At 35.9% G+C, this 26,365-nt stretch overlaps 1 protein-coding gene across 1 annotated transcript in view; it reads left to right on the top strand.

Moving 5' to 3' along the window:
• Positions 1-24,801, top strand: part of FAP (fibroblast activation protein alpha) — a gene marked incomplete at its 5' end in the record, with an annotated part of 41,893 nt that extends 17,092 nt beyond the window's left edge. Inside the window, 17 exons of the mRNA XM_082001189.1 lie at positions 20-123; positions 470-605; positions 4,050-4,094; positions 5,948-6,052; positions 6,142-6,212; positions 6,808-6,861; positions 7,195-7,319; positions 8,531-8,578; positions 12,155-12,253; positions 13,030-13,099; positions 14,334-14,528; positions 17,096-17,150; positions 20,125-20,224; positions 22,340-22,404; positions 23,283-23,355; positions 23,621-23,694; positions 24,577-24,801. Of these exons, the coding sequence (XP_081857315.1) occupies positions 20-123; positions 470-605; positions 4,050-4,094; positions 5,948-6,052; positions 6,142-6,212; positions 6,808-6,861; positions 7,195-7,319; positions 8,531-8,578; positions 12,155-12,253; positions 13,030-13,099; positions 14,334-14,528; positions 17,096-17,150; positions 20,125-20,224; positions 22,340-22,404; positions 23,283-23,355; positions 23,621-23,694; positions 24,577-24,681 (1,524 nt within the window). The 3' untranslated portion in view covers positions 24,682-24,801. The remainder of the gene's footprint in view (positions 1-19; positions 124-469; positions 606-4,049; positions 4,095-5,947; positions 6,053-6,141; positions 6,213-6,807; positions 6,862-7,194; positions 7,320-8,530; positions 8,579-12,154; positions 12,254-13,029; positions 13,100-14,333; positions 14,529-17,095; positions 17,151-20,124; positions 20,225-22,339; positions 22,405-23,282; positions 23,356-23,620; positions 23,695-24,576) is intronic.
• Between the last annotated feature and the right edge of the window lie 1,564 nt (positions 24,802-26,365).

Genomic DNA, 26,365 nt, shown 5'->3' with positions numbered 1-26,365 from the left:
TGATGTATTTTCTTTGAAGGCTGGGGCTAAAAATCCTACTGTTAAAGTGTTTATTGTCGATACGATCAACGCTGAAGCGTTTGGTCCTAAGGAGGTGCCAGTTCCTGCAGTCATAGCATCCAGGTATTGTGCCCTCAAATATGTCTTCTCTTTTTTAAAAAAGTTTTTGTCTATTTGTTTTAAATACTTGAACCTCTGAGTTGTTTTCCATTTCTAACAATGTAGAAGTGTAACTAATAGTGTAGTGCCATATTCATCTCCTAGATGGATCAGAAGCTAACTAGAAATGTTGTATTTTGATTCTGTCTATCCATATGATATATTATTACAAACAACAAAAAACATCCATAAGACAATGGAAGCTTTGCTATTGAGTTCCACAGAGCAACATGGGGATACAATCTGTATCAATGCTTCTATATCCCTATTCTTTAATAACCACCCTTTCTTTTTTTCTTTTATTTTTTAGTGATCACTATTTTACTTGGCTTACTTGGGTAACAGATAGTCGAATCTGTGTACAATGGCTAAAGAGAATCCAGAATTTTTCAGTCTTAGCTATTTGTGACTTCAAAGAAAATTCAAATTCTTGGGACTGTCCAGAGGTAATAAAGTTGGAAACATAAATTCAACATTGCTGAAATTAACATTTGCTAATCCCATCTGCATAGCTATTTAACACCTACTGATCATGCACAGGTTGCTCTGACTTACTTGCAGTAGTATATTTAATCTTGCCATGAATTCCTTTAGAAAATAATTGTGTGCCTGCCATAATTGTATTTTCCAGTGTTTGATCACATTTGTCTTTTAGCCACTAGTGATACCTTTTTCAATATTTTAATTGCTGGGAGAGGGGTGAAAAAATTTTAATAGCATCAACAAGAAATAAAATCACCAAAATATTTTTTTAGCAAGGCTTAAATAACAATTAAAGCAAAAAAATACGAAGAATGCTACTGAGCAGCTTTCAGTACTGTTGTTTAGTTCCTTCTTGCTTCCTCATCTTCAAAAGTGGAACAATATAGAATCTTGATTGTTTTTTAAAGAAAACCTTATTATACTACATTGAAATTTCATACTAAGTCTGACTGAATCATGTCCTTTATGAATAATGTTGAATTAGTTGAAAGAACTACAGATTTAAAAGTAAGGCATGTTTTCAGGAGGGAGAAATTATTTTGTCTTATCAAATCATACAGTTGGAGAAAGCAGGCAAGTTTTCAGAAACACAATCCCATTTTTCAGATCTGAAAAGAAAACTTCTGGCTAATTGGAATTTATCATTCTATTATTAGGCCAGTTCAGATGGAAAACTATGCTCTGTTGAGCAGAAGGATAGCTTTGATGACCTAGCAATCTATACTTACATTTAGACAGTTACAGGTCTTATGTACAGAAGCCTTTCTGAAAATAATATTTCTCTAAAAGACCTTGTAAAGCTTGAAGACTGTGCACACTGATATGTTCATACAGATCCTGAAAGATAGGGTAACTCTGAATTTCAGTAACTCTAGTACAGAAGTCTCATTTACTTCTTTTAGTATTAATGCTGTTGCATGTCTTGTTTTTAGTAGCCTGCATCCTTGAACTAATGGGAAATAAAAGGCAAGAATACTTATTGTTCTGTATTATGTTCTTATATGTGTTCTGTATAACTGATAAATTGTAAATTCAGAGTTTAGTGACACAACCTTTCCAAGCTGAAAATAATCTTATTCCTCTATGATACGACAATTGTTGCAAATTTAAAAGGAAGTTAAGGTCCTGGTTTTTTCAAAAACATTATCATGGAAGTAGTTTTCTACAGAGAAATATCTTAATTTATTAGGACAAAATACATATTTACTGCAGCATTTGATGTGTTTCCTAAGTAATTGTTCCACTTTACAAGTACCCTAACATGGAACCTCTATCTCGCCTCGAAGTAACCTGCATTTTAATGACTAAATATTTTAATGTAGGGGAAAAAAAAAAATTAAGGGTCCAAGGATTCTACTAAAATCCACCAAAGTACTTTAACACAAGCTTAACTTTAAGCATGCAAGCAGTTGTATTTATTTCAATTGGTCTATTTATGTGTTTAAAATTAAGCATGTGCTTAATTGCTTTGCTGGAACCAGACCAAAACAATTAACATCTTGCAGGACTGTGTTCATGATCCTTGTTTAATTGCATTTCTCCATGAAACCTTTTTTATGGAGTCACTACTGACGTTTCTATAATTCTATATTTATACAGTGATACAATGCTTTTATCACATTAAAGTTTGCACAAATGGCCAACTGAAGGAGTGTGAACAGATGGGAGTGCTGCATTAGCTATATTTGCCATTAGAAAGTATATCTCTGTACGTTTCCATTGGTGAAAATAGTTCTCATGTTCATTTCAGATTAAATTGAGACTCTAATGTACAATAAATGTGCTAGGCTTTATGTACTTGAAAATAATAACAAAATATAATCCACAAGATGTTCCTAAAGTGTTGATTCATCAAAAATGTTCATGTGTTCAAGTCTTGCTCATGTGAATAGACCATAGAAACCAATATGACTTCAGTGGAACTATTCATGTGAGTAAAAGCTAGGCATGTATTTGTGAAGAAATTGTGATTTCCTATAAAGATGCCAGTTTTCCCATTAAAGTCTGTAAGTACTTTAATACACAGAAAAACCCTGTAGAAGTCAATGGGACTACTCATATGAGAGAAGTTAAATATATCCTCAATGTACTATGTCATCAAGACCTGAGCCTTAATTTAAAGAAAGGAAAACAAATGTAGGATGCAGATATAAAACAATACATCCCATTTGTCTTACTTAAAAGAAATAAAATCCGTCTTCTGAGTTAATAGCTCAGTGGAGCCCTTGCAAAGTACTAAACAGTACCTGCAACTTTTGCCCAAATAAGTCACTTTTCAGGGACTAAGTTGAAAGGGAGAAAGCATGATTCTGAATGCTAATGAGATTACATTGAGGATAACAAATATAAACCATATTCTTCAGAAAGCAAATATGTTTAATTTATTTCAGACTGTAAAGAAATACCGTATGAAATTAACAGGAAGAAAAGAAAAGTTTGCAAGATCAAAAAAGAAATACATTGACTGAATGCAGAATTGTTAAATATTAAATCACTTACTCCATGCAACAAGCAAGATATTAAACTCTTCAATGAAAAAGTCTTAGGAAAGTATTGAAAACATACTAGAAACTTTAAAAGTAAAACATAAATAAAAGTGTAAAAGCACCTTTAGCTGCAGGATGTACTGATCCATTTATGCTCAGTAGAAGTCTCTTTTAAAATGAGCTTTAAGGATGTTACAAGGAGTTAAGACCCTGCTAAACTTATATTCACAGTCTCAGAATATGATAATCTGGGTGATTTTTGCTGCCTACATGATCTTCGCCAGTCCTTCATTCTTCTTTATAAATATGTTATTTGTAAGATTCTTTAAAAGTGTTGAAAATCAGGCCCTTTCACGTCTCTAAGCTGAGCACCAAATATGGAGATCCTTGATTTCTATGTACCTTACTTAGTTAAAGCATATGGCTTGTATTTTTAAGGTTTTTAAGGTTTACATTTTAAAAATGTACCTATTAGTCACATTATCCATTGTAATAAATCAACATCACAGCTTTGAAATTAAAAGAAATATGTCAAATGAAACAGCTGAGAATCTAACACAGATTTTTAACATTGTTACTCCTGAAATTATTTTACTTGTTTTTTTACTGAAAAAAACATGAGACTAAGTAGTTGTTAATTCCTGCTTTCAGTGAAAATGTTGCATAAGGTTAAAACAATTACTTTAAATTTTATTTAGCTCTGATGACAGCTGTTAAAAAATAATATTTTAACTAACATAATGGTATTAAGACAGTAATATTATTTACTTCAGACAACCTTCAAGTCCCTGAACCTTCATAGCAAGTATTCTAAAATTCTCTTTTACAAGTGACTACAGATTTTTTATTTGAAGATTTTGAATCTCCATAAACTCATTCTTGAACTTCTTAAAAGAGTGCACATTTGATTTTGTTTTTCAGAATCAACAGCACATTGAAGAGAGTCAAACAGGATGGGCAGGCGGAGTAGGTTTTCTTGTTGTACTCTATTTTGATTTAATGATATCTAGAGCTTTCTGCATCTTCACGGCAGTGTTTTGAAACATAAAGCACATTCTGAGTCATACAACACTACTGCTTAAACCTGTTGCACTGTAGGATTGAGACTTTTAATGCTGTGTTAGGCATAGGATCTGGCTCCCTGCTCTCTGAGTTTAAAAACCCTTTTTCTGTGTCCTTTTGCAAATTTTAGACCAACTGATTAGACACTATACTGAAGAGAGGGAAGTCATGAAAAGAGGTAGATTCATACTGCAATGTAATTCTTAGAAGCATCCTGGAGAGAAAGAATAGATGTAAAATTCCTCTGATGTCACTAGGGCAAGAGATAAGATCAGTCATACCATAGCTTTTTAAGAATAAAACCTGTCCCTTCAGAACACAGTTTTAGTGCCAAGTGCTGCACATGTTCAACTAGGGAGGAACCTTCAAGGTAGGACTTACAAGAGTAGTTGGTACTTCTCTGCAGTTACCCCTAAGCAAAAGAAAAGTAACCTTTTTCATGGAAGAGACATAACACCTGCCTTTGGGAACGTACAGTAAAAACAAACCTGCAAGGAAGTTGTAAAGAGCGTGAGATCAGTATTCAAGTCATATATTCTAACAGTGAGTATGTATTATCACTTCCGTTTACTCCTCAGGCAGGTGAAGTTACCAGAATTCAATATGGGGAACCTCACACCATGCCTGAATATCCTGCAGTGGATCTATCTGAAAGTTTTGATTTTTAGTACACTGTCCTTTAAGAGACATGTTTTTCTTTGAAGTGAAGATTACACTTTTACATGGATTAGTTATTTTACTTGGTCCATTCCTTCTTTCGCCACTTCTCTAGAGGTTGTGGTGACAGGTTTTTATTAGAACGAGAGAAATGGCATACATGCATAAATCCGTGCTTTAGCCTTTATGGGATTTCAAGCATTAGAAATATTAGAAGCAGGTTCCAGACCAATTTAGCTTCTGGTCATAGGTTCTAGTGAAGCGTGGGTTAGTATTATTCAAAAGTCTTACTCACTCAGAAATGTTTGGTGCTATGTTTGAAGTGCTTGTAGGTCATTTTTCTGTGTTCATATTTTGAAAATAACACTCGCGGTTGCAGTAACTGATCCTTGACTGATAGTTTTAGTAAAGAGGTAATGGTTTGAAAGGAAGCAAAAGTTGAATGGTCTTACCTGGAATAATCTGTTCTTTAACATTAGTGGAATAGTATGGGAAACTTCAGATAGTGTGTATTTGTTCAGTGAATCAGCCAAACTCTGTGGTCCACAAGATTTTCAGTCTGGCACCATTCATGAACAGGCGGTAGATGCCCCATCCCTGGAAACATTCAAGGTCAGGTTGGAGGGGATTCTGAGCAACTTGATCTAGTTGAAGATGTCCCTGCTTATTGCACAGAGGTTAGACTAGATGACCTTTAAGGGTCCTTTACAACACAAACTGTTCTATAATTCTATGATTCTACTAGTTTATTCAGAAACTTATCTTTTTTAAAATCAACTCTACCTATTTTTAAATAACTAAAGAAAGGTCATTCAGAATATACAAACAAATTATTCCACTTATAAGTAAAGAGCTTGCATTTGTGGGGTACTTGAGGCATCTATATTATCAGCTTAAGAAATCTGACACGACAAGTTAGAAATTGTAATGTGTACTGACTGGGAGATTGAATATCACAGGTAAACACTTGTGCAAACTGCTTGGTCCCATCTGAACTGATTAAATAATCTTGTTACTTTTAGTATGTGTACTATAATTTGCTAAACAGCTGGTACACTCTTACTTATGTCTCATCTACCATTTTTTTCCCATTGTTTCAGTTCTTTGTTTCTACACCATATTTTACATCAGACAGCAGTTCATACTACAAAATTTTTAGTGACAAAAAGGGTTATAAGCATATTCATTACATCAATGGCTCTGTGGTAAGTCAAGAAAGTGTTCTAAATTGATCTACTGTAACTTCTTGAAATAATTCTACAATATTCGGTAACTTGTATGTCTTGCTTCACAGGAGAATGCAATCCAAATTACAAGTGGAGAATGGGAGGCAATATACATTTTCAGAGTAACAAATGATGCAATGTAAGTATCATGAAGAAGAGAACAGGTTGTGAGTGTTGTCAGTAAAAGCAACACCATTTGTTAACTCATCAAGTTATAACTAGGTATAATTTGTTTTGTATCTATCTGAATGCATCCACAACAAATTTGTGTGCAAAGACACTGCACAGGTTTGCAAACTTGGTTTACTTATGGGAGATTCTTTGCAAATTGCTCTCATTTTTCTATTTATTTTCAATCACCCATCTTAGACTGATTTAGAAATACTTAAATTTAAGCATGTGGTTAACGCTCATACAATTTGCAATCACTTCAATCATCTCTCTTTTCATGGTCTCTCATTCAGGTTACTATATAGATAGATATAGTTTACATAATTGGAGTGATTAGCTCATGAGAATTAAGCTAGAACTCCTATTTATATGGTTTATTTGTCTAATCAGAGTTTAAGCAAAGATTTATTAAGATGAAAGGTATATAAGCTTAACTTGCTCTTCCATCACACGCAGAAATCTCAAAAAGTCTAAGTTAACTTCCAAGACAGCTTTTCATCTTGATGCTGGTTCATAGGTCATCACTTTATGGATTATTTATTAACATATAAATGAATTTACAGTTTCTATTCAAGCAATGAATTTGAAGGCTATCCAGGAAGAAGGAATATTTACAAGTAAGTGTTATCAACATTATCTTAATGATACTAGCTTGATAGATGATACATCTGAATTTGTCAATAAAATAATTTAGTTTCAAGATGTTTAAAGTGTAATTTCACAAGCTCTTTTAACTAAATCTTGACCTCAGATTATATCTGAGAATTGAGGAAAAACAGCATCTAAAGTTTAAATACACTCTTGGGAAAAAAATTTATAAAAAGGAAGATATTTGGTTTTTATATTGAACCGTTCTGAAAGTATAGTGCCTATGTTCTAGAATATGAGGCAGACACATGTGAAGTTAGTTGTAGAAAAATAAATATTGCTTTATTTTATTTCTCTCCTAGAATCAGTATTGGAAGTAAACCTATCAGAAAACAATGCATTACTTGCAATTTAAGGAAAGAGAGATGCCAGTATTATACAGCAAGGTTCAGTGAACATTCTAAGTATTATGCCTTGATCTGTTACGGTATGTATAGCATGGGAGCAAACATATAATCAGTTGTTCTTTCAAATTTATCAGAAGCGTAGATAATACTGATTATCCCAAACGACAGATAGATGAGTCATAGAAATTTTTGCAATAACCAGGGGAGGTTTCCAGAAAGAAACTTTTCCATGTTCAAAGCCCTTGGGAAGATGTTTCAGAAAATACAAATATTTTCACTCTATTTTTTTTTTACTTTTTCATCAAAAATCTTGGGGTATTTAGAATTAAAAACAAATTTGTGAAAGTTCTTCATGGCACAAAACAGATTCTAATCTGGTTGATCAAAGTCACGCTTTTTCTTGCAGCAGCAAGAGCAGGATTTAGAAACACACACTGATTTCCAATTCATGTGATCAAACTTAGCTATGAGAAACTACTACAATATGTTTCTCAACTGAAATTATTAAAACTGGTGTTAGCCACAAAATGTTAGCTATTTACTACCTGAGAATATTTTTAATAACTGAACTAAGAAAAATACAGTTCATCAAGATGTATGATCATGGAAACCACTTGTAACACCGAAGTATTAGATGAAGTCTTAGCTCTGCTGAAATAGGTAGCTTCAGCGATCTGAGGTTTCATGCATTGGTGTAAACAAAGAACAGTGAAGTCACAATCTAAAAAAAGGAAAGAAAACTATCCAAGGTTTTCCTTTTGCATATTTCATATAAAGTTTACTGTTCTTCTGATGAGCTGAAGAGTTCCTTCGAACTTCTGTTGAGCAGAGAAGCAAATGTAGCAAATAATAACACCTTTCAATCATTCTTGCACAAAATAGTCAGTAAGGTCATCACCATACGAAAGCCATTCACCTTCACAAATATGATGTGACATGTTCTCAGAAGAATGTTTCACATTGTTAATTCTGCATTTGCCTTATGTAATCACATCTCAGGTATTACCTAGATGTCACTTCATCTCCATGGAGGAAGAGTTTGTTAGATTTAAAGTTACTTCTATTATGTTTGCTAAGCAATGCCTGTATGTATACAAGCCTATGTACACACAGGGCCTTATGTATTTTGTGCAGCAGGGACTAGTAGGTTATACAGCAGAGAAGATTCAGATTTGTGTATCAACTTTGAGCTCTTTAACACCTGTCAGTTACCAATGTTAATGTAATACACACTCCATCAACAAATTCCAGCTTCAAACTATAAACTGCCTTTTTATCATTCTTATGACAGGTCCTGGGGTTCCCATTTCCACTCTCTTTGAGAACCACGGTGATAGAGGTACTGCAAATATCCTGCCTATTTCTGAGCAATTGTTTTTCTTATTGATCTTCCCTATGCAAATCCTCTAACATGGTATTTAGGACTGTGATCAAGAAGCCTTTCATCTTGTTTATTATTAAAATATCTAGTGTCTTTCTAAATTTGTTAATTGGTAAAATCCAAATATCAATGAACACACTGATGCCTTTATTTTTATTTCTGAGTCCAGCACTTTTATAGCATCCTGATGTTTTTCCTATTTACATACTAGAGATGCAATGAACATCAGCAACATTTTGTCTACCAAATATTGAGCCAAATTTTGTAGAAAACATATTGTGATTTCCAAACTATTCCTTTTCACATTTGGATGAACACAAGACTTTCCGAGTTTTTTTGTGAAGCAACCCTACCCTACACAAAAGGCAACAGTGCACTATTTAGAGATTAGTTTAGAGTGCACTATTTGCAGTTTGAGCTATTGTACTGTACTAGTTAGAATTTGGATCAGTGACTTGCTCTTCAGCCATAGGTGGAGATGTCAGGGAAGAGCAGAAGCTGTTTCAGATGATCAGTTCAAAGAACTGCTTCAGACAAGGTGTGATTATTGATACAAAATAGGAACTCCAACAAGAAACATTCAGAGCCCTCATTCTTTAAGTAGCCTGTTAGTGAGGACTGTTTGCCACCAGGCCAAGCAGGATTTGATAACCATGAAAATACTAATTATTCTGCAGTGAGTTTTCTCTCTCTGACCCTTGTTTTTCCCTAAAAATTCTTCTCCAACATAAAGCCCTATCATGGTCCTGTAAAAAACTTCAGTGTTTAGGCATTCCCCCTTCCTTCCCCCATAATCATTGCAAACGCACTGGTAGTTCTAATGTCAGAGTCCTTAACAGTTCAGCCCGTATTGATAACCCACTATTAACTGAATGATGTCTGACCAGAAGACACATAAAAACATAAGGAAGACAAATGCCGCAATATTAAGCTAATTAAGCAGTGGTGTTTCATGTAGAAGTCAATGAATTGCAACATAAGATTATTTTGACTCCTACTGGAGTTGATACACCTAAGTTTTCAACCACTCAAGAATGTTTGCAGATGGAGAAGATTGGTCAATGTGTCTATTGCAATTGTGCTATAAAAACACTGTGATCTGGTATTTCTTTTGCAGAAGTTTTAAATATGTTTAAAAGTTTGAATGCAGCTCATCGATTTTTTTCATATTTAATCCATTGTCATAGCTCTCTGTTTTCCATGATTCATTATGACTGTGTGTATTAAGGGTGCCTACTACTTTCTTACCAAAATATGAATTGCATGAAATGCAGCTAAGTGCCCAACTACAAATACATGTTTCTTAACCTCTCTGCAGGAGAGTACAATTTAATTTAATGGATCTTCACCACTAGTTTCATGAGGCCTCACTCTGCTGTACTATTATTCTTCAGGAATAAAAACCAAATTCAGGCTTCTCTTTGACTTTGTCATGACCTTTTTTGTATTAGTTTTCTTTAAGTCATTTGCTTTCATAATCTCTTCTGTGGTACAAAGCTATTTTTAGTAGATCCATTTTCATTGCAGTTGGCAACATTTTGAAAATATATCACCCATGAATTTTAGTAGGAGGTATACAGTTAAATTAAGATAAACCAGTTTGGAAGCTCCTTCCAGCATGCCTACAATTCATTAGTGGTAATGTGCAAGTTTCAGGAATTTTGAAGGGAAGGATGTAAAGGGTTCAGATGAGTTTGGGTGAGTACCCAAAGCTAGGCTGATCTTTCAGTCATAAAAACACACTTGAATCTGCAAAATTTGTCAAGAGTACTTTGAAAGAACAAATTCCAGTGTTATATTTAGGGCATGTCCTGAGCACTATCTAGCTCAAGACGTGCTGAGAGAAGTACTTCTTGTTGAACATTTCCAGAAACTGGAAGTGGTTGCCATTAAAAAAAAGTAAACTAATGGAAATATCTCCTGCAGTTTTAAAAAGTTCTTTTGTTTTGAAAGTGAAGCTAAAAGTCACAGATTTCCATTATGTACAATATTCTTCATCCATCACTACTCATGGGAAAACACATAAATAAACAAGTAATGCTGAGCAGATTCATAAAATGTAGTTCTGCAGTCTATGCTGGCAAATAACTAAATTTTAAATAGTAATTTTTAAATTATGTAACTGTAAATTGGGTCTAAAGCAAGTAAAACAAAAATTTTACATATTTTTTAGATTAAAAAAACAACACGAGGTTCACTAAGCATGCAATAATATATTACTAAGGACAGTTATATGGTAAGTCTAGTACCTTTTTGTGGGAATATACTGTACAGTGGTTAAACAAGGGCTTGCCACAGCCCCTTAAGAAACCAGATTTCCTGTATTAGCCCAGAAACAAGATATTCCCAAACATTATTTCCTGTGCTTTGGTCACAACAACCCCATGCAATGCTACAAGCTTGGGGAGGAGTGGCTGGAGAGCTGCCCGGTGGAAAAAGACCTGGTTGACAGCCGGCTGAATATGAGCCAGGTGGCGAAGAAGACCAACAGCATCCCGGCCTGTATCAGAAATAGTGTGGCCAGCAGGAGTAGGGAAGTGATTGTACCTCTGTACTCGGCTCTGGTGAGGCCGCACCTCAAATCCTGTGTTCAGTTTTGGGCCCCTCACTACAAGAAGGATGCTGAGGTGCTGGAGCATGTCCAGAGAAGGGCAACGAAGCTGTTGAGGGTTCTGGAGCACAAGTCTTACAAGGAGCGTCTGAGGGAACTGGGGTTGTTCAGCCTGGAGAAGAGGAGGCTGAGGGGAGACCTTATCGCTCTCTACAACTACCTCAAAGAGGATTGTGGCGAGGTCGGTGTTGGTCTCTTCTCCCAACTAACTAGTGATAGGATGAGAGGAAATGGCCTCAAGTTGCGTCAGGGGAAGTTTAGACTAGATATTAGGAAAAATTTCTTGGAACAGGCTGCCCAGGGAGGTGGTGGAGTCACCATCACTGGAAGTGTTCAAAAAACGTGTAGACATGGCGCTTCAGGATACGGTTTAGTGGGCTTGGTGGTGCTGGGTTGGTGGTTCGACTTGATGATCTTAAAGGTTTTTTCCAACCTTAATGATTCTGTGATTCTGTGATCTATGTGTTTAACCATGCTGCCCAAAGGTCTCAGAGGTTAAACTGATGTTACTGTGGCAAGCAAGAGAGGACATCTAAGACTGTATTTTGCATGATGGGATGAATTTTGCATTTCCAGCTCCCACCATATTACAAAATTGGGATGGGGGCTCTGCAGGAGAAAGGAGTTTCTTTATAACATCCGGAACTCTTAACACTCAGAGGCAACATGTGAAATGATTTGCATTTCCTAATGTACATCCTATAAAAATCTAACAGATATTTGTGCACTATAATTCCAGTGCCTTGCTTTTATTTAGCTATGTAATCAAGTTCAATTAGAAGTATCTGAGTTGATTTCATTACTCTGCTTGTAAAATGTCACCGATTTCCTTTCTGTTCTAATAACACAAATAAAGGAATCTCAATTAATGAAGAGGAATTAACAATAACTTAGGTAATAATTCAGGCATCTCTTTTACTTAGAGATCAGAGTATTGGAAGACAATTGGGAATTGCAGTCTGCTCTGCAAGAGATCAAACTGCCAAAAGAAGAAATTAATAAACTTGAAGTGGATGGTATAAGTAAGAATTACACTTATTATACGTCCTATTCCTACTATTTTAATGTTTTGCCTTCATTTTGTTATAGTAAGTATCATCTTTCTGTAGAACAAAATTCTTAGCCTGTCAGATTGGGAAGAAGAGGCCTGGTTCTGCCCTGTTTGACAACAACCAATTTGTCTTTGCCTCAGGGTATCTCTCAGTAAAACAGTAGTTAAAATATATCTCTGCTTCACAATGCAATTTTTTTTTAATTCTTTAATATTATTGGTAAAGTGTTTAAATAACATGTAACAATATTATAGTATGGTGGTAATACAATGTGAAATGTAAACTGCTGTTCATGTGTTACACATTATATTGACTTGCATATGCTGTTGTTTCACTAGTGACTTTGCAAACAATATTCCATGGTGTCGTGGTTTAACCACAACAGTGATCAGTGGATCATAATGAATCAATGCGAAGTTTCCAAAACTCATTTCTCATAATCTTAACAACAGTTATATTCCTAGTTATGTTTCTCTAGGCACCTGGAAAACTGAGAAACTAGAGTTATGTGAAATAATAATTTTATGCATAGCCAAATGAAAATGAAAGTGGGCACTTTATTTCTTCAAAGTTGTTCTTCAACAGCTCAATATAAAAAGCTACTTGCATCAGTTCTGTGATTCACAGTTCATGCATTGTGTAGTTTGTGCTGATTCATTTTCATATACTATTACACCAAACTCTGGATTATGCTTGGAGGAATCATTTTAACCATTAACAATATAATTTTAATATGTCTTTTCTAGCTTTGTGGTACAAAATGCTTCTACCCCCACAGTTTGATAGATCCAAGAAGTACCCTCTGCTTATTCAGGTGTATGTAACACTTGCTTTCTTTGAATGTTGTTGTTTTGTCAGAAAACATAGTTTAATAAAAGCTAGGATATTTGCAACATTTTATGAAGCAAAATAAAAACCACTTAGTTCTGTTTGGTTGGGTGGTGGGTTTCTTAATGTATTTCTGGAATTGAAATTCAACCCAATGGAAATCAATGAGGTTTTTAATGTTAATCTCTTAGCATGGCAAGGATTAGTTCCTCAGAGAAGGATAAAGGATAAAAACTTGTGGCTATTGCTTGGAGTTCTGAGCTGTGTTGCTGCTTCCGTTTATCATGACGCAGTCTGAAATTATTGAATTCAGCTTTGCTAATATGAAAAATACAAAAGCCTGCTTCAGTTTTTAAGAAAAAAACCCAAACACCCTTAAACCATGTGTACTGGCTTCTTTGATCAGATGTTCCTTCTAAAGAGCATTTGACATGAATTTAATTTATCTCAGGCAGGAAAGGCAACAAAAATTGCAGTGGTGCAAAAAAACCAAAAGGCAGAAAGGAGAGCTGAGTGGGTATAATAAACCTTACATCATTTTTTATTAACCATTGATGATCCAAAGGTCCAAGAATGCTAAATATATTTGAATGAAGTTTAGAGTAGAAGATTAAGTCAGTTGTGTCCTTGAGGTCAAATGTGTAATTTGCATTAGGCCATTCTCATGAGGAGTGTCTCTCTATTGCTCATCTATGTGGGGTGTTTTCTGCCCACAGCTCCAATAGCACATGATATTCCCTACTGAAACAAGGTCTGAGGATGGCCAGAAAGTGTAAGGAGCTGTACTTTTTTTGTCCTGTTTTCTTTTGCATTGCTGACGTCAGGTGGAGTTCAAATGCAGAAAAGCAGAAAAGCACCAAAAAAGGCTGTTACACCTAAGGAATTTGGAGAGAGGAAATAATTGAGTCTTTGAGGCATGACTCTTCCAAGAACTCTCCTTAGGAAAAGCACCTGTTGCTGCATTCCTTTGTCTGAGCTAAAACTCATTATTTGCCTTAGGCATAAGACCTAAAGGATTAAAATGGATTTTAGATAGCAAAATCTCACAAGTCTATGAAAATGGTAGTTGAACTGTTTGTCCACTGAGCTCTCTGAACCACAGCCATATAGCAAAATACTTGTGAAGAAAATGTAAGGAGCATCTATAGCTATAGTCCAGTATCTAGTAATCATCTATGAATTTATAAATATCAGTTGAAAATGTGTAAATTCTCATCATCAGGTACGGAGGACCTTGCAGTCAGAATGTAAAGGAAACATTTAGCATTAGCTGGATAACCTATCTTGCAAGCAAAGAGGGAATTATTATTGCTCTAGTGGATGGCAGAGGGACAGCTTATCAAGGTGACAAGATTTTGCATGCAGTATATCGGAGACTAGGAGTCTATGAAGTTGAGGACCAAATCTCAGCAGTGAAGTAAGTAGAGTATCTCCCTATATAACTGCTATATTTACATACCTACAAGAAGTAATGTGAAAAAAATACTAAATATGCTTCTCAGCCTTTCTTCTGGAGAGCTGAGGTCTCCAGCAAATAAGACAAGAAGACTTGTAGAAATTAAGTATTACTGAGTTGCTTGATGTCAGTGGGGTTTTGTGTGGTATATTAAGACCATATACTAAGTCCACATTTGGACCTCACCACTTCTATTTTATAAAAGCATCATCAGAGGCTTCAATCCTAGGCCTAAGGAAATAGAAGCGTCAATGGTGAGAGGTAAGCCAACATATTATCCATTATTCTGAAGTGTTCCCTGTACGGGGAACCGACCTCAGTAACCATAGTGATTAGCCAAAGATCCATAGTGATGTACCACAGTGATTAGCTAAAGGTCAAATGTGAAGTTTGTAGAAAAACCAAATCCTGACACAAGCCTTATAGAGGTCAGATAGTCATAAACTTGCCTTCCATGCTATTTTAGGATAGTTATGAACAACAGGAAGCGTCTTCCCCAATAGTTGCTCCCTTGCATCGAAACACTTACAGTGTTCCAAAGGAAAATAATTCCCTAAGCAGAGGTTTTGAGAGGGTGTGAAAGCTGAGGCTGCCTGTTAAGCTTACAGATGCAGTAGCACTGCTAAAGTGAGCATTTAAAGAAGTGTTAGTTTGAACCCCACAGAGATGAGTGCAAGGCAGGAATAAGGAATTTAGTCTAGCCTTTGTTCTGGAATTTGTCACATCAGAGCATGGATAGATTTCTGGGTGCAATAGTAAATACCCACGTTCCCCCAGTAATAGACATACATAACTCTGAGTAGCGTAGCTAGCAATTGGATGTACCAGTCCAGATTTCCACAGCTTTCTCCACTTGTTTGAGAACACTGCCTGTATTTACAAGTGTGTGTGAGGAAGGTATCTGTTCCTTCCTCTTTCTGCTTTGTGATAATTCATTTCCTCCTCAATGATATAAACACACCATTACCCTTTTCAGTGATAAATTAAACAGAATAGCTGTATATCATGTCAGGTTTTTCTATTAATCTATTTTTTTATTTTCTTTCTTGAAACTTTTAGCAGCAGTGGCATACTTGAAAATATTACGAGAGAATGTTTTCTTATTACTCTGAATCGTCACTCAGACATAGAATGTCAGACAGAGGGAACCTAAACGGATTCTGCAGTTGCAAAATCTGCTGAGACAGGCTGTGAAGAAATGACCTCAGACTTCACACTTCCCAGCTTTCTGTCAGCACCTAGACTAAATTTTTATTCAGTTAAATGCATTGCATTCCATCTTCTTGATCTAACACATGGTTTAAGATGCATGATTTTTAGAGAGGATCCTATACTCTACTGGGAAGTTCTTGGAGGGGCTTTTACTGTAGGAGGAACCTCAGGGATTAAGACAGCAATATAACAAAGCTGAATAATTTTTTGGCTTTTCTAACTTTTCTAACTTGTCCCACCCAGACAGTACTCTGCATTTTGGGTGTTGTCGGTCAGTCGTGCTTTTCCTAGTAAAATAAGGCTAGCAGCTGCTGCTAAGTTTCCTGGGATGTATCTGAACCTATTTTGTTTATCTGTCACTCTTGAACCTTTGTGGTCTTTTGCCTCGTCCCTTTTTCTTTGCTGTTGCTAATACAGCTCTGGAAATACAGCCTTCAGACTGTGATGCAGGATTTTTGTAGGAGACCTGATACTTATGATTCTCTTTGACCTGTATGACTACTGAGTGCATAAGGTACACCTTTCATCCATTGCAAGCTCATTACCTACTTGGAGCATTAGAAGATGTTTTCCTCGTTATTATTTTTTATTATAGTAGCAGTATGTGCTCTTCACTTTTCAGGCACATAAAAAAAAAACTGATTGTGCCAGAGAATCCCTAATCTCAGAGGTTGATACTATTGCTCTTGAGAGATCAGAGTACCAACTTGTCGTAAAATGAGTGTGTTGAGCATCTTGCAGGATAAGGTCTGAATGTTAATGATAATCCAGCACCTTTGGCATTAAAACAATAATAGCCTGTGGGGAGGTAGAGCTATGGGAAATGAAGTATGGTTATTAGTAAGAGTACACTTTTTGAACTTTTTTCTCTGCATGCATGTGAGTGTATGTCTGTACATATCCATACGCACATATAGATATATATATGTATGCACATGTACAACATGAGTATAATGTATGATGTTTAATCTAGTCTGGACTAAATATCCATGTGGATCCTAAGTATAAGAAAAAATAACTTTTTTCTGAGAAGCCAGTTGGTCAGAGTCCTCATCCACTGGAACAAAAATTAATATGAATAAAGTATTAATTTCAGCATTTTTTATTCTTTCAAGAAAAATTCTTCCTTTTCCTCTGAAATATCTATTATTGAATAATTGATGCTTTGTAGAAATCAGACATGCTGATTGTCATTTTGCTCAAATTGGTGGGATGTGTGGGAAAAAGTGACAGAAAAATTATTTTTTGCTAATTTGTTATAATATTAGCAATCTTTTGTAATAATGCATTTATTTCTGTGATTTTCTTTTCCACAGGAAATTTATAGAAATGGGTTTTATTGATGAGAAACGAATAGCAATATGGGGCTGGGTAAGTGGCTGGGTTTTTTGTATCTGTCTTTAATCCTAATTCTTCTGTCCAAAATCTGTATAAAGTTTCTCCTACCACTGTTTGATGGTATTGCCAAAGCGGATAGTTCCTGTTAGTGCCTCTATACCTGCAATTGCAACAGTGCAAGCCCCCAGAAAGGGATTTTTGGCAGCTCAAGAGGGAATTTTGAAAAACTTTTGTCTAATACATTGTTTGGACTGGAAGTTAAGCAAAATTGAAAGGTTTTAACTGGTTTTACTTTTAACTTAGGAATTTACTGGCCCTTTCTGATCTGAGATTAAGATAATGAAAAAATTCCTATGAATACCTCTCATCAGAAAATGTGATCCTTGCATCATTCTGAATCACTGTATACTTGGCTGGCTTTTCAATAGTCACTAGGGATGAATCTGGGTCTGAGGGGTGTACAACATTGACAACTTCACCAAGAAGCAGAAAAATTGCAGAGTATAGGAGTCATTCCAAATAATTAGCCAGTCTATTTTTCATCTTTGATTTTTTCATGCACTTTGCTTTGTAACACTCCCAGAACCCTTTGTACCCAGATGTATTGCAAGTCTTTATTATTAAATGGCCAGATTCCACTACCCTTAGGTACTGAGAAATAGAGTAGCATACTTCAAGTACAAATTTTAGGATATCACTGCATTCTAATAGGAGAAAAATAAATTATTGGAATAGTTGGGGTTCTTCAGCAGCTTCAGCATAACAGAATTATACTATGCAGGAGAACGAGCTGATAAGCAATACTTGAGGGTCTCGTGGATTAGGGACAGTACTGTAAGGAATACTTGCTAAAGGGGATTGGAGGCCAGACCTATGTTGCCTACCCTTACTCCTGCTCTGAGTAAATCAGTATCGGCTGTCCAGCAGTAACAGGCAGGACTAACTAAAAAAGCTTACAGAATAAACTGGTATGATAGCCATGCATTAACATTTTCCAATATTTTTCTCTTTATACATGTTCCTTTTTCTCTGATTATCATTCAGAAAGACCTTTTATTTAATTCTCTTTAACTGCCTGTTGTTGCCAGGAGAATTCTTCTGATCTGTCACTGTTTGTTTTGTGAATTTTCTGCTGGTTTTTTGTTTGGTTGGTTTTGTTGGCCCAGTTTCGTTGTAAGAAGCTTGCCCAGAAATACACTAGAGGATGGATCTTTTAAGATTCAGTTCAACTGTAACTACAGAAGTTACCTGATCTTAGATAGTACATGGGCAGGGTTGCTAAAATCTTTCTATGAAGCTGCTACCAACTAATATTTGGTCAGACATTGCTATAACACCAGGATAAAATGGGGTACAATATGGTGAAATTAAGTAACACAGACACTTACAAGTGAGTAATTCTAAAGTGACATTAAGTAAGTTAAGGCCACATGAAAATATTTTTTTTTAATCACATCATATTTTATTTCACCACAGTGTTTCCAGAACCAGTTAAGAGATTCCACACATCTATAGCATTGTATCCCAGTAGTGGATGTAATATTCAAATAATGGCACTATTGCCAAACCTGTCAATGTTTTTTTTCCATTTTTTTCTATTTATTATACCATTTCCTGGTCCATAACCTTTGAAAGGAGTTGAAAGGTGTCTCCCTATTTATAGCCTGCAGCTTGGCAGGTATGTATGAACTGTGTAGCTCATCGTACCTTCAGACTCACCAAATTCTTACGGATAGAAAAAGCTCTTAAATAACTACTAAAGTAATTCAGGTTTTGAACTCTATATCTCTGCTTCTTACAGTGCATAGATTTATCTGCCTGATCCTAATTCTTTACTTTTTAACCTTGTGGACTGATTTTTTAAAATGATCAAATAAGCCAATCAAATGAGCTGGAAGAATTGTATGAATTATTGTTTCCATTAGCATATCCCTCACTGTCATTTCAAGATGGAATGTCAAAAGAAGGGAGGGACTAACTTAATTTTGTACAAAAAAATATTTAATAATTTTGCTTATTTCCCTTAGTCTTTCATATGCTACTGATGAGGTTGATAATCTTTAGAATTCTTCATGACCTCCCCACATTTTTATCCCTCCATTCCAAAGTAAACAGTAACCCATTATTTCCCAGAGACCTTATGCAAGTATTTTCCAACCCCAGTTCCACATCCTATGGATAGCCAAACAAAATGCTTTTTATTTACAGTATTTTCTTGTCTCAGCAACTGGCCCCACACAGTTGCACTGATCTATTTTGATATACAGACTTAATTACTTCTTTAACGAACTTCCAGCTATGAATTTCTTCCTTGCTGGATCCAAGTTTGAGGAACCAGGCCAGAAAATAACAGGAACAGTGGCAAGCAGTAAGGAGGAATTGCTCCAACCTCAAGTTCTCAAGTAGCTGAGCCTGTTAGTACTGATGATAGGGTTGGTTCAGTATGCCAATCATTAGCAAAAGCTAGGTAGTTTGTTAAGGGAGAGAAAAACCTATAACTTTTCTTGGAGATGCACACTGAAAGGACGAGAGGCAATGAACACAAGTTGACACAAGGAAAGTTTTGTTTATGTTTTTAGGGAAAAAATTTATTATGACAGTGATCAGTGTTGAAACACTGAGTAGAGAGGCTGTGTAACGTGGATGTGACTGATCAGCCTCATTTAAATCTGAAGTTAGCCCCATTTTGAGAGAGAGGTTGCCCTAGATTACCTTGAAGGATCCTACCAACTTAATTTTTTCGATGATTCTAAGTGGTAATAAGAGCAGTATCCTGTGATAAGCATTGAAGTAGCAAAGAAGAAGTGATTCAATAAAATTGTCTAATCTCTCTCACAAGAAATGATATCAGATCTATGTGAAATATTTTTTTTAATTTAAAAAGCTTTTGTTGCTTTGTCCTTCATGCATTCAAAGTAAAATGTTTACTTTTGAATTAATTTGTGTGAGTCAGAAAACAAAAGAATACTTCACCAATCATTTTAAACAGTCTGTGATTTCTCCCTAGTCCTATGGTGGGTACGTAACTTCTTTGGCACTTGGATCTGGCAGTGGAGTATTTAAATGTGGAATGGCTGTGGCTCCTGTTTCCAGCTGGGAATATTACGGTATGGAAACTTGTCATAAATACTGACTTGGAAAGCAAGATGTAGCATTTAATGACTTTCTAAATGAAATCATTGCAAGAGATTGGCAATGTGAAACTTAAAAACATTACCATTACCTAGACATAAAACTCTTAAGACCTTAAGTTTAATGTTTTCCTTGCTGAAAATAACTGACTGCAACTGGCAGTTTGGAACAGACTTTGTCACATAGTAGAAGGTATGCCCAGATAATTCCATATGCACATCTGTAACAGTAAGTGTGTAAAGCCCTCTTGATAAACTGCTGGAGTGATCTCCCTAAAAATCCTGTTAAAACAGTATCACTGAATTCAGTATCTCTGATGATTGCAAAATTATCTCCCAAAAGCAGTGGAAAAGAGAGGGAGTCAGTTGTGTCTGGTATTTTTTTTTAATTAAATATTTTTCCCTTTAGATGTTAGTCAGCCACATTTCCTGTGTTGTTGTGTTATGAGACATATTTATATTTATGTTTATTGACTTATGCTCCAAACTGTTGAGAGGAAACAACTCCAGGAGTATACTCCCAGGGCCTTACTGTGTGAATAAAGCAGGCATATACTGATACTTACTTGCAGACCTGTTAAGCTTTTGGCATGGTGTAAAGGAACCTTAGTGTAAAAAAGAATGATGGCATGCATGTTTTCTATGAGCAAAATCTGACACTTTGAACACATTTACTTAGCATATGGTCGTTTGCTAAGAAGTCTTGGTTATGAGAAAATTTTTTGGTTAAATGGGAAAGATTCCTTCCCTGACTGCTAGCACAGACATTCCTTGTATTTATGGTGTTTTGCAAACAAAAGGGAAAACATTTGTATGACACAGGAAGCATAGTCTTCATGTTTTCACTGGCATAAAGTTTTTTTTAAGAAACTTTCACTCATGATCACAAAATTATTTCCAGAATGCAGGCATTCTGGAAGCACTATTTTTGCAAAAGTCCTTCAGTAAAAGAAGAGTTATAAACATTTGTCCAAGCATTAAAAATTGAACAAAGTTTTTAAGTTAAAGTAGATTAGACCGCACCATAGAAGTCTTGTCTTTAGCTGAATTTTCAGGAGGGAGTTAAAGAATCTTGCTAAAAACACACTGTAAAATCCAAACAAGCAAGTGTACCTCCACTAAGGAAGGAAGGAAGGAAACAAAAGGAAGTCATGAATCATAAGTTTTGGCAAACAGATCATGTTAACATTAGGGTGAACTGTGTTAGGGACAAAACTACAGGATGCTACATATTTGAGTGTCCAAGTAGTATCAGTATGTCAGAGGATGTACTGGCTCCTACAGCTTCTAAATTCTGTCCCACTGTCTTTTAGATACACAGACTAGAGTCTGGACCATAATCTTTTCTCTGAAACCCTCCCACTTGCCTCCATTTTGTGTCAGAGTTAGTAACAGCTGAACAGTTATAAGATGGCAAGGGAAATTGCACTTGGGGACAATCTATATTTAAAAGCATTAGATCTGTGACTGTTTTATTAGAATTTGCAATTTATCTCCTTTTTCTTCCTCAGTGATTGACAAGCCACATCTTCCACTTAGTTGTTATAATGCAATTCTGCTGAGCTCTGTGGACTGTATCTGTTGTGCCTGTATCATTTCCTGCTCCCCCTAGTTGCTGCATATATCCGTTCAATAGGAAAAGGACAATGTATATATCTGTATTTACTGTAGATATACATACACATCCCAGGTTGGAATGCTGCTCAGTGTCTCTTTTTAAGGTGTCAAAAATAGTCTATGTCATCTTTCCACTGTGCACCTTTATTGCCTCATTGGCTCATTCAACTGACTTCTGAAGTTCAACCCAATAGCATAAAGCAGTATCAGTTAATTACCTTTATCCACAAAACCTTCTGTTGGTTCCACTGATGAGTATCAAACCATTATTTCTGCAAGGACTGTTTGAAGGACATTTATTAATTAACCTTCACAGTTGATTCTTTTAAAATATGTTTAAATTTGGTGTATTATGAGGAAACCCAGCAGAACAGATAGAGTTAAAATTAACATCTAATTTGCTACATGTCACTGGAGACACAAAAATATCTGTACATTCTTTATCTATAGCTTTTTTCTTCTTTAATATTGCAGCATCTATCTACACAGAACGATTTATGGGTCTTCCTGTAGAGTCCGATAATCTTGAACACTACAAGGTGAGAATTCTCTTTCTGTGTTGATCTGCCTTAAACGTGAATCACACTTCCATGCACAAGTAGAACTATGAAGAAAGAAAATGACCTGCCAGCTCTCATAGTGGCAGTCCTGTAGCAGCTAAGCTACTGCTGTGAAATTCATATCTCCATAGTTACTTGTATTTTTGTATTTATCAATCCTAAATATGCTAAATTGAAGGTTCCTTATTTTCTCACTTGGACAAGTCAGACAGTTCTGCCAGTGCAAACCCTTAGCCTAGAAAGAACTCATGTGAGAGAGGTTAAAATGTTGATGTTTATAAGGTTTTTGTTGGTACTGTTAGCTGTGGTATGCAAACTGCTTCCTGCAAATTTAGCTCTCATAGGCATACTAAACAGTCAGAACACCTTCCCCTACCTGGAACAGGTTGCCTTTCTTCTTTTCTCCACATTGACAGGAAGTCTCTAGCTTCCTCTAGCAGCACACATACCAGCTCTGGATACAGAGAAACCTAAATTAACACCGAAAGAAGTTAATGGAAACACTCCTATTAAAAATTTTGGATCATGTTCTTAGCACCTATTCTCCATCCCAACTCAAAGAACAGAAATGCTCAATACTAAACTGCCCTGGTTGAGCTTTCTGCATAGCCAGGAATTACAGTGTTTAGGGAATGACACATGGCAAGTGCTGTGCTTTTTGTGAACTGGCCCTTAGAAAAGGCACTAAATATATATGGTTTCTATTATAATCTCCAGTTGATATGAAGTCACTGCTGTCATTATTATGCCACTCCAACTGTTTGATTGTTGTTCTACTAGGTAATGAAAGCCATTCACCTCTGTGACTGAGTGGTTTAAATTGAAGCTGCTGAACTGTTCTTTTTTCCTCTCAACAGAATTCAACTGTGATGGCAAGAGCAAAGAATTTCCAAAACGTAGAGTATCTTCTCATCCATGGAACAGCAGATGGTGAGGTTTGCAAACGGCAGTACAAATACAGAGCCAGAATCACTTTGTTTGAAAAACATTAAGCATCTTTCTATTCCTTCGATTAGGGTCAGTACTTAGATCTTTGGTAGATTTCCATATGACATATTATAAGATGCTTACTCATTCTTAGTAATGTCAACTGTATCAGTTGATAATTAGTGGACACAACTTAATGCACTATAACTTTATGCTTTGTGGTATTTACACATTTTAACAGTCAATCTCTTTTTTTTTTTTTTTTCAGATAATGTACATTTTCAGAACTCAGCACAAATCGCAAAAGCTCTGGTTAATGCACAGGTGGATTTCCAGGCAATGGTAAATAACAGACTATTTTCCATTTTGAACAGTGGTTTATTGCTTTATCAGTAAGCTTATCTGACATTTGGCAATGTTTTTAAGAACCCAGTTCAACTGAACATGCTTCGAAATCTGGCAATTGCTAGTGTATTTGTTAATCGTCCTAAAACAATTTCTTCCTCAAAGGATTTGCCTGCTCTTTTTTTTTGTTCTCCTTCTTGCCCTTTGGATGCTAGAAGGGTTTCTGTCTTGTCAAGAATAACTTACAGGCTTTTAAAATCAGCCACGGAGAAGAATGAGAATCCAGCTTCCTTATGAAAGTTGCTAGTAGTTAGTAAAAGAGAGGAAGATGAAGGAGCTGGCTTCTGGGGCCAAAACCATCACTGATCCTGATGGTTTCTACCTTGAATCGGACATGCCTGCCACAGGCATGAGGTGAAACAAGCAAAAAGGGTATAAGGTATCCAAGTAGTATATCCAGGATCAGAAAAAAAACAAGTTCTCCACAAAACTTGCTTCGGGTGGCAGATACGGGCAAAGAGAGAAACACATAGGCAAGAGGTTAGAGGATATAAAAGAGGAATGAACATGGGAAAGTAGTTCTGAATTACACACTAAGCTCTGTTTCTGCACCTTTTTTCTCAGGGCTAATGACCAAAGTGTTTGCCTGCTATCAAACATACTGGCCTTCTGCCTGAGTCCACTCTCCCAGGCCCATGAACTCCTCAAAAAGGGATCACAAAGGGATCCCCCTGTACTTGGGTTTTGTAGGCCCCACATTTTCTGACTCCTTCACTGATATTTCTCAAGTATCTGGTATACTGTATGCAGTTGTCATTATAGTTCAGCTATGGGGAAGTGTCAGTTATTTAGCATGATTCATGTGTATTTTATTTGCAGTACACCATTCATAATGTCCATGGTCCTGCAGTAATGCAGGATGTTTTGAATAGAAGTCCACAACATTTACCTGAAAGCTTGTTGCTTAGAGCCTGCTATTCCTAAGCAAGACTGTGACCCCTATTACCAAGCCATACAGCAAGTCAAGGTCATTTCAACCCTAAGGGTATATCAAAGCTCTTTTACCTGCCTTGATAAAACTGACTTGTCAGGACCGAGGCAGTAATGCTTACTCCTGGATTACAAAAGGTTTAGAAACCTTTTTTCAGCAAAAATATGAATACACTGATGAAAAGAAAAAGATTAGCAAGTCCCTCTGTTTTCTTGAGGCATCCACTTTCTTCTATATGGTAATAAAATAAAGTTCCTGTATTGTTTAACTATTGCAGAATTGAAAACATAACATAGGGGTTTTATGGCTTTTTTTTTCTTTTTCAGTGGTATACTGACCAGAACCATGGAATTCCAGGCCTTTCCAGCAAACATCTCTACACACATATGACCCACTTCCTCAAACAATGTTTTTCTTTGTCAGAATAAGTAGGCTATTCAGAGCATGCTAAGGCATCTGATACATTTCTGGGAGAACGCAATGATAACAGTGCCCAGGTTATATAGTTTTCAGGTGAATTGATAACAGGAACTTTGAAGTTTTAAACTTGATGTTTACATCCACTTTTGATATTGTATGTTAGCAAATGTTACGCTAATACACGTTTTGGCACATTTAACACCCGTTTGATAGAAAAAATAAAATCAGAATGTAAAATGCCATGTGCATTTATTGCCATCTTTCTTAAACTTACATTCTGCAATCCAAAGATAGGTGGTCCATTGCAAAGGCACACTGCCAGATGAATATGCTTGCATTTGTTAACTACAACTGTAAAATGAGAAAGGACAAAGAAAGCAGTGAAAGTACCTAATTAGCATCCTAACAAGAAACAGTTTCTCAAAATTTATTTCCCATTTCTTGGAAAGAATCCAAGTAGGGATAGGAACACACAATATTTAAAGCTGAATTTGGATAATTATTGAGAATATTGAGTGCTGTGTTAAAATTTTATTCAACTCTTACTTGAAACCTTGATTCTGCAGAACTCTCAGTGTTCAGGTTTAAATATGAAAGCGGGACATTCATGATAGCTATTTTATCTCAGTGTTTTTTCTCCCTCTATTCAGAATATGTGAGCCATATTCGCCTGGTTTTATTCTCTAATCATCACCTCAGCATTCAAATTAATCTCAGCGTCATTCATCCCAGACTGGAGGGGAAGGATCAAAGGATTATGCAGGCTTTCTTTGCTTTGTTTCCAGTGAAACTATTTTAGAGAGTCTTTTAAAAATGCTAGAGGCTAATAATGATTGGAATACTTGTATTCTTTTGATTAGTAATTAAATCAGTCCTGTCATAATATAAGAATATGAACAAGATAATTGGCAAGTGATCTATTGTAGATTAAATGATTCTCTGGTCACATGTTTAAAAAATTCTGAGTTAGCGTACTCTGTAAGAACCATGGTCTGCCTAACACACTATTTCATCTCTGCTATTAGCCAGTGATAGTACAAAGTAATCTGAAAAAGATTGTGGAGTAGCCTTCCCACAAAGCAAGCTGCTTCCTTACTCTCAGTCAGAGATCAGTTGCTGCTTCTTTGTGGAAAAGCAAGGGGTTTCATTTGACCCTCTTGACAAAAACATGCAGTTTAGCCAAAATCGTTAAAATGTGGAAGTGATTTGCTATGTAACAGCTTCCTTCGTTTTGTTAATGGCAATAGCAAATCTGAT

Source organism: Phaethon aethereus, assembly GCF_964289735.1.
Source record: "Phaethon aethereus genome assembly, chromosome: 6".
In the NCBI taxonomy this organism is placed as follows: Eukaryota; Metazoa; Chordata; class Aves; order Phaethontiformes; family Phaethontidae; genus Phaethon; species Phaethon aethereus.
This window is presented reverse-complemented; position numbering and strand designations above follow the sequence as displayed.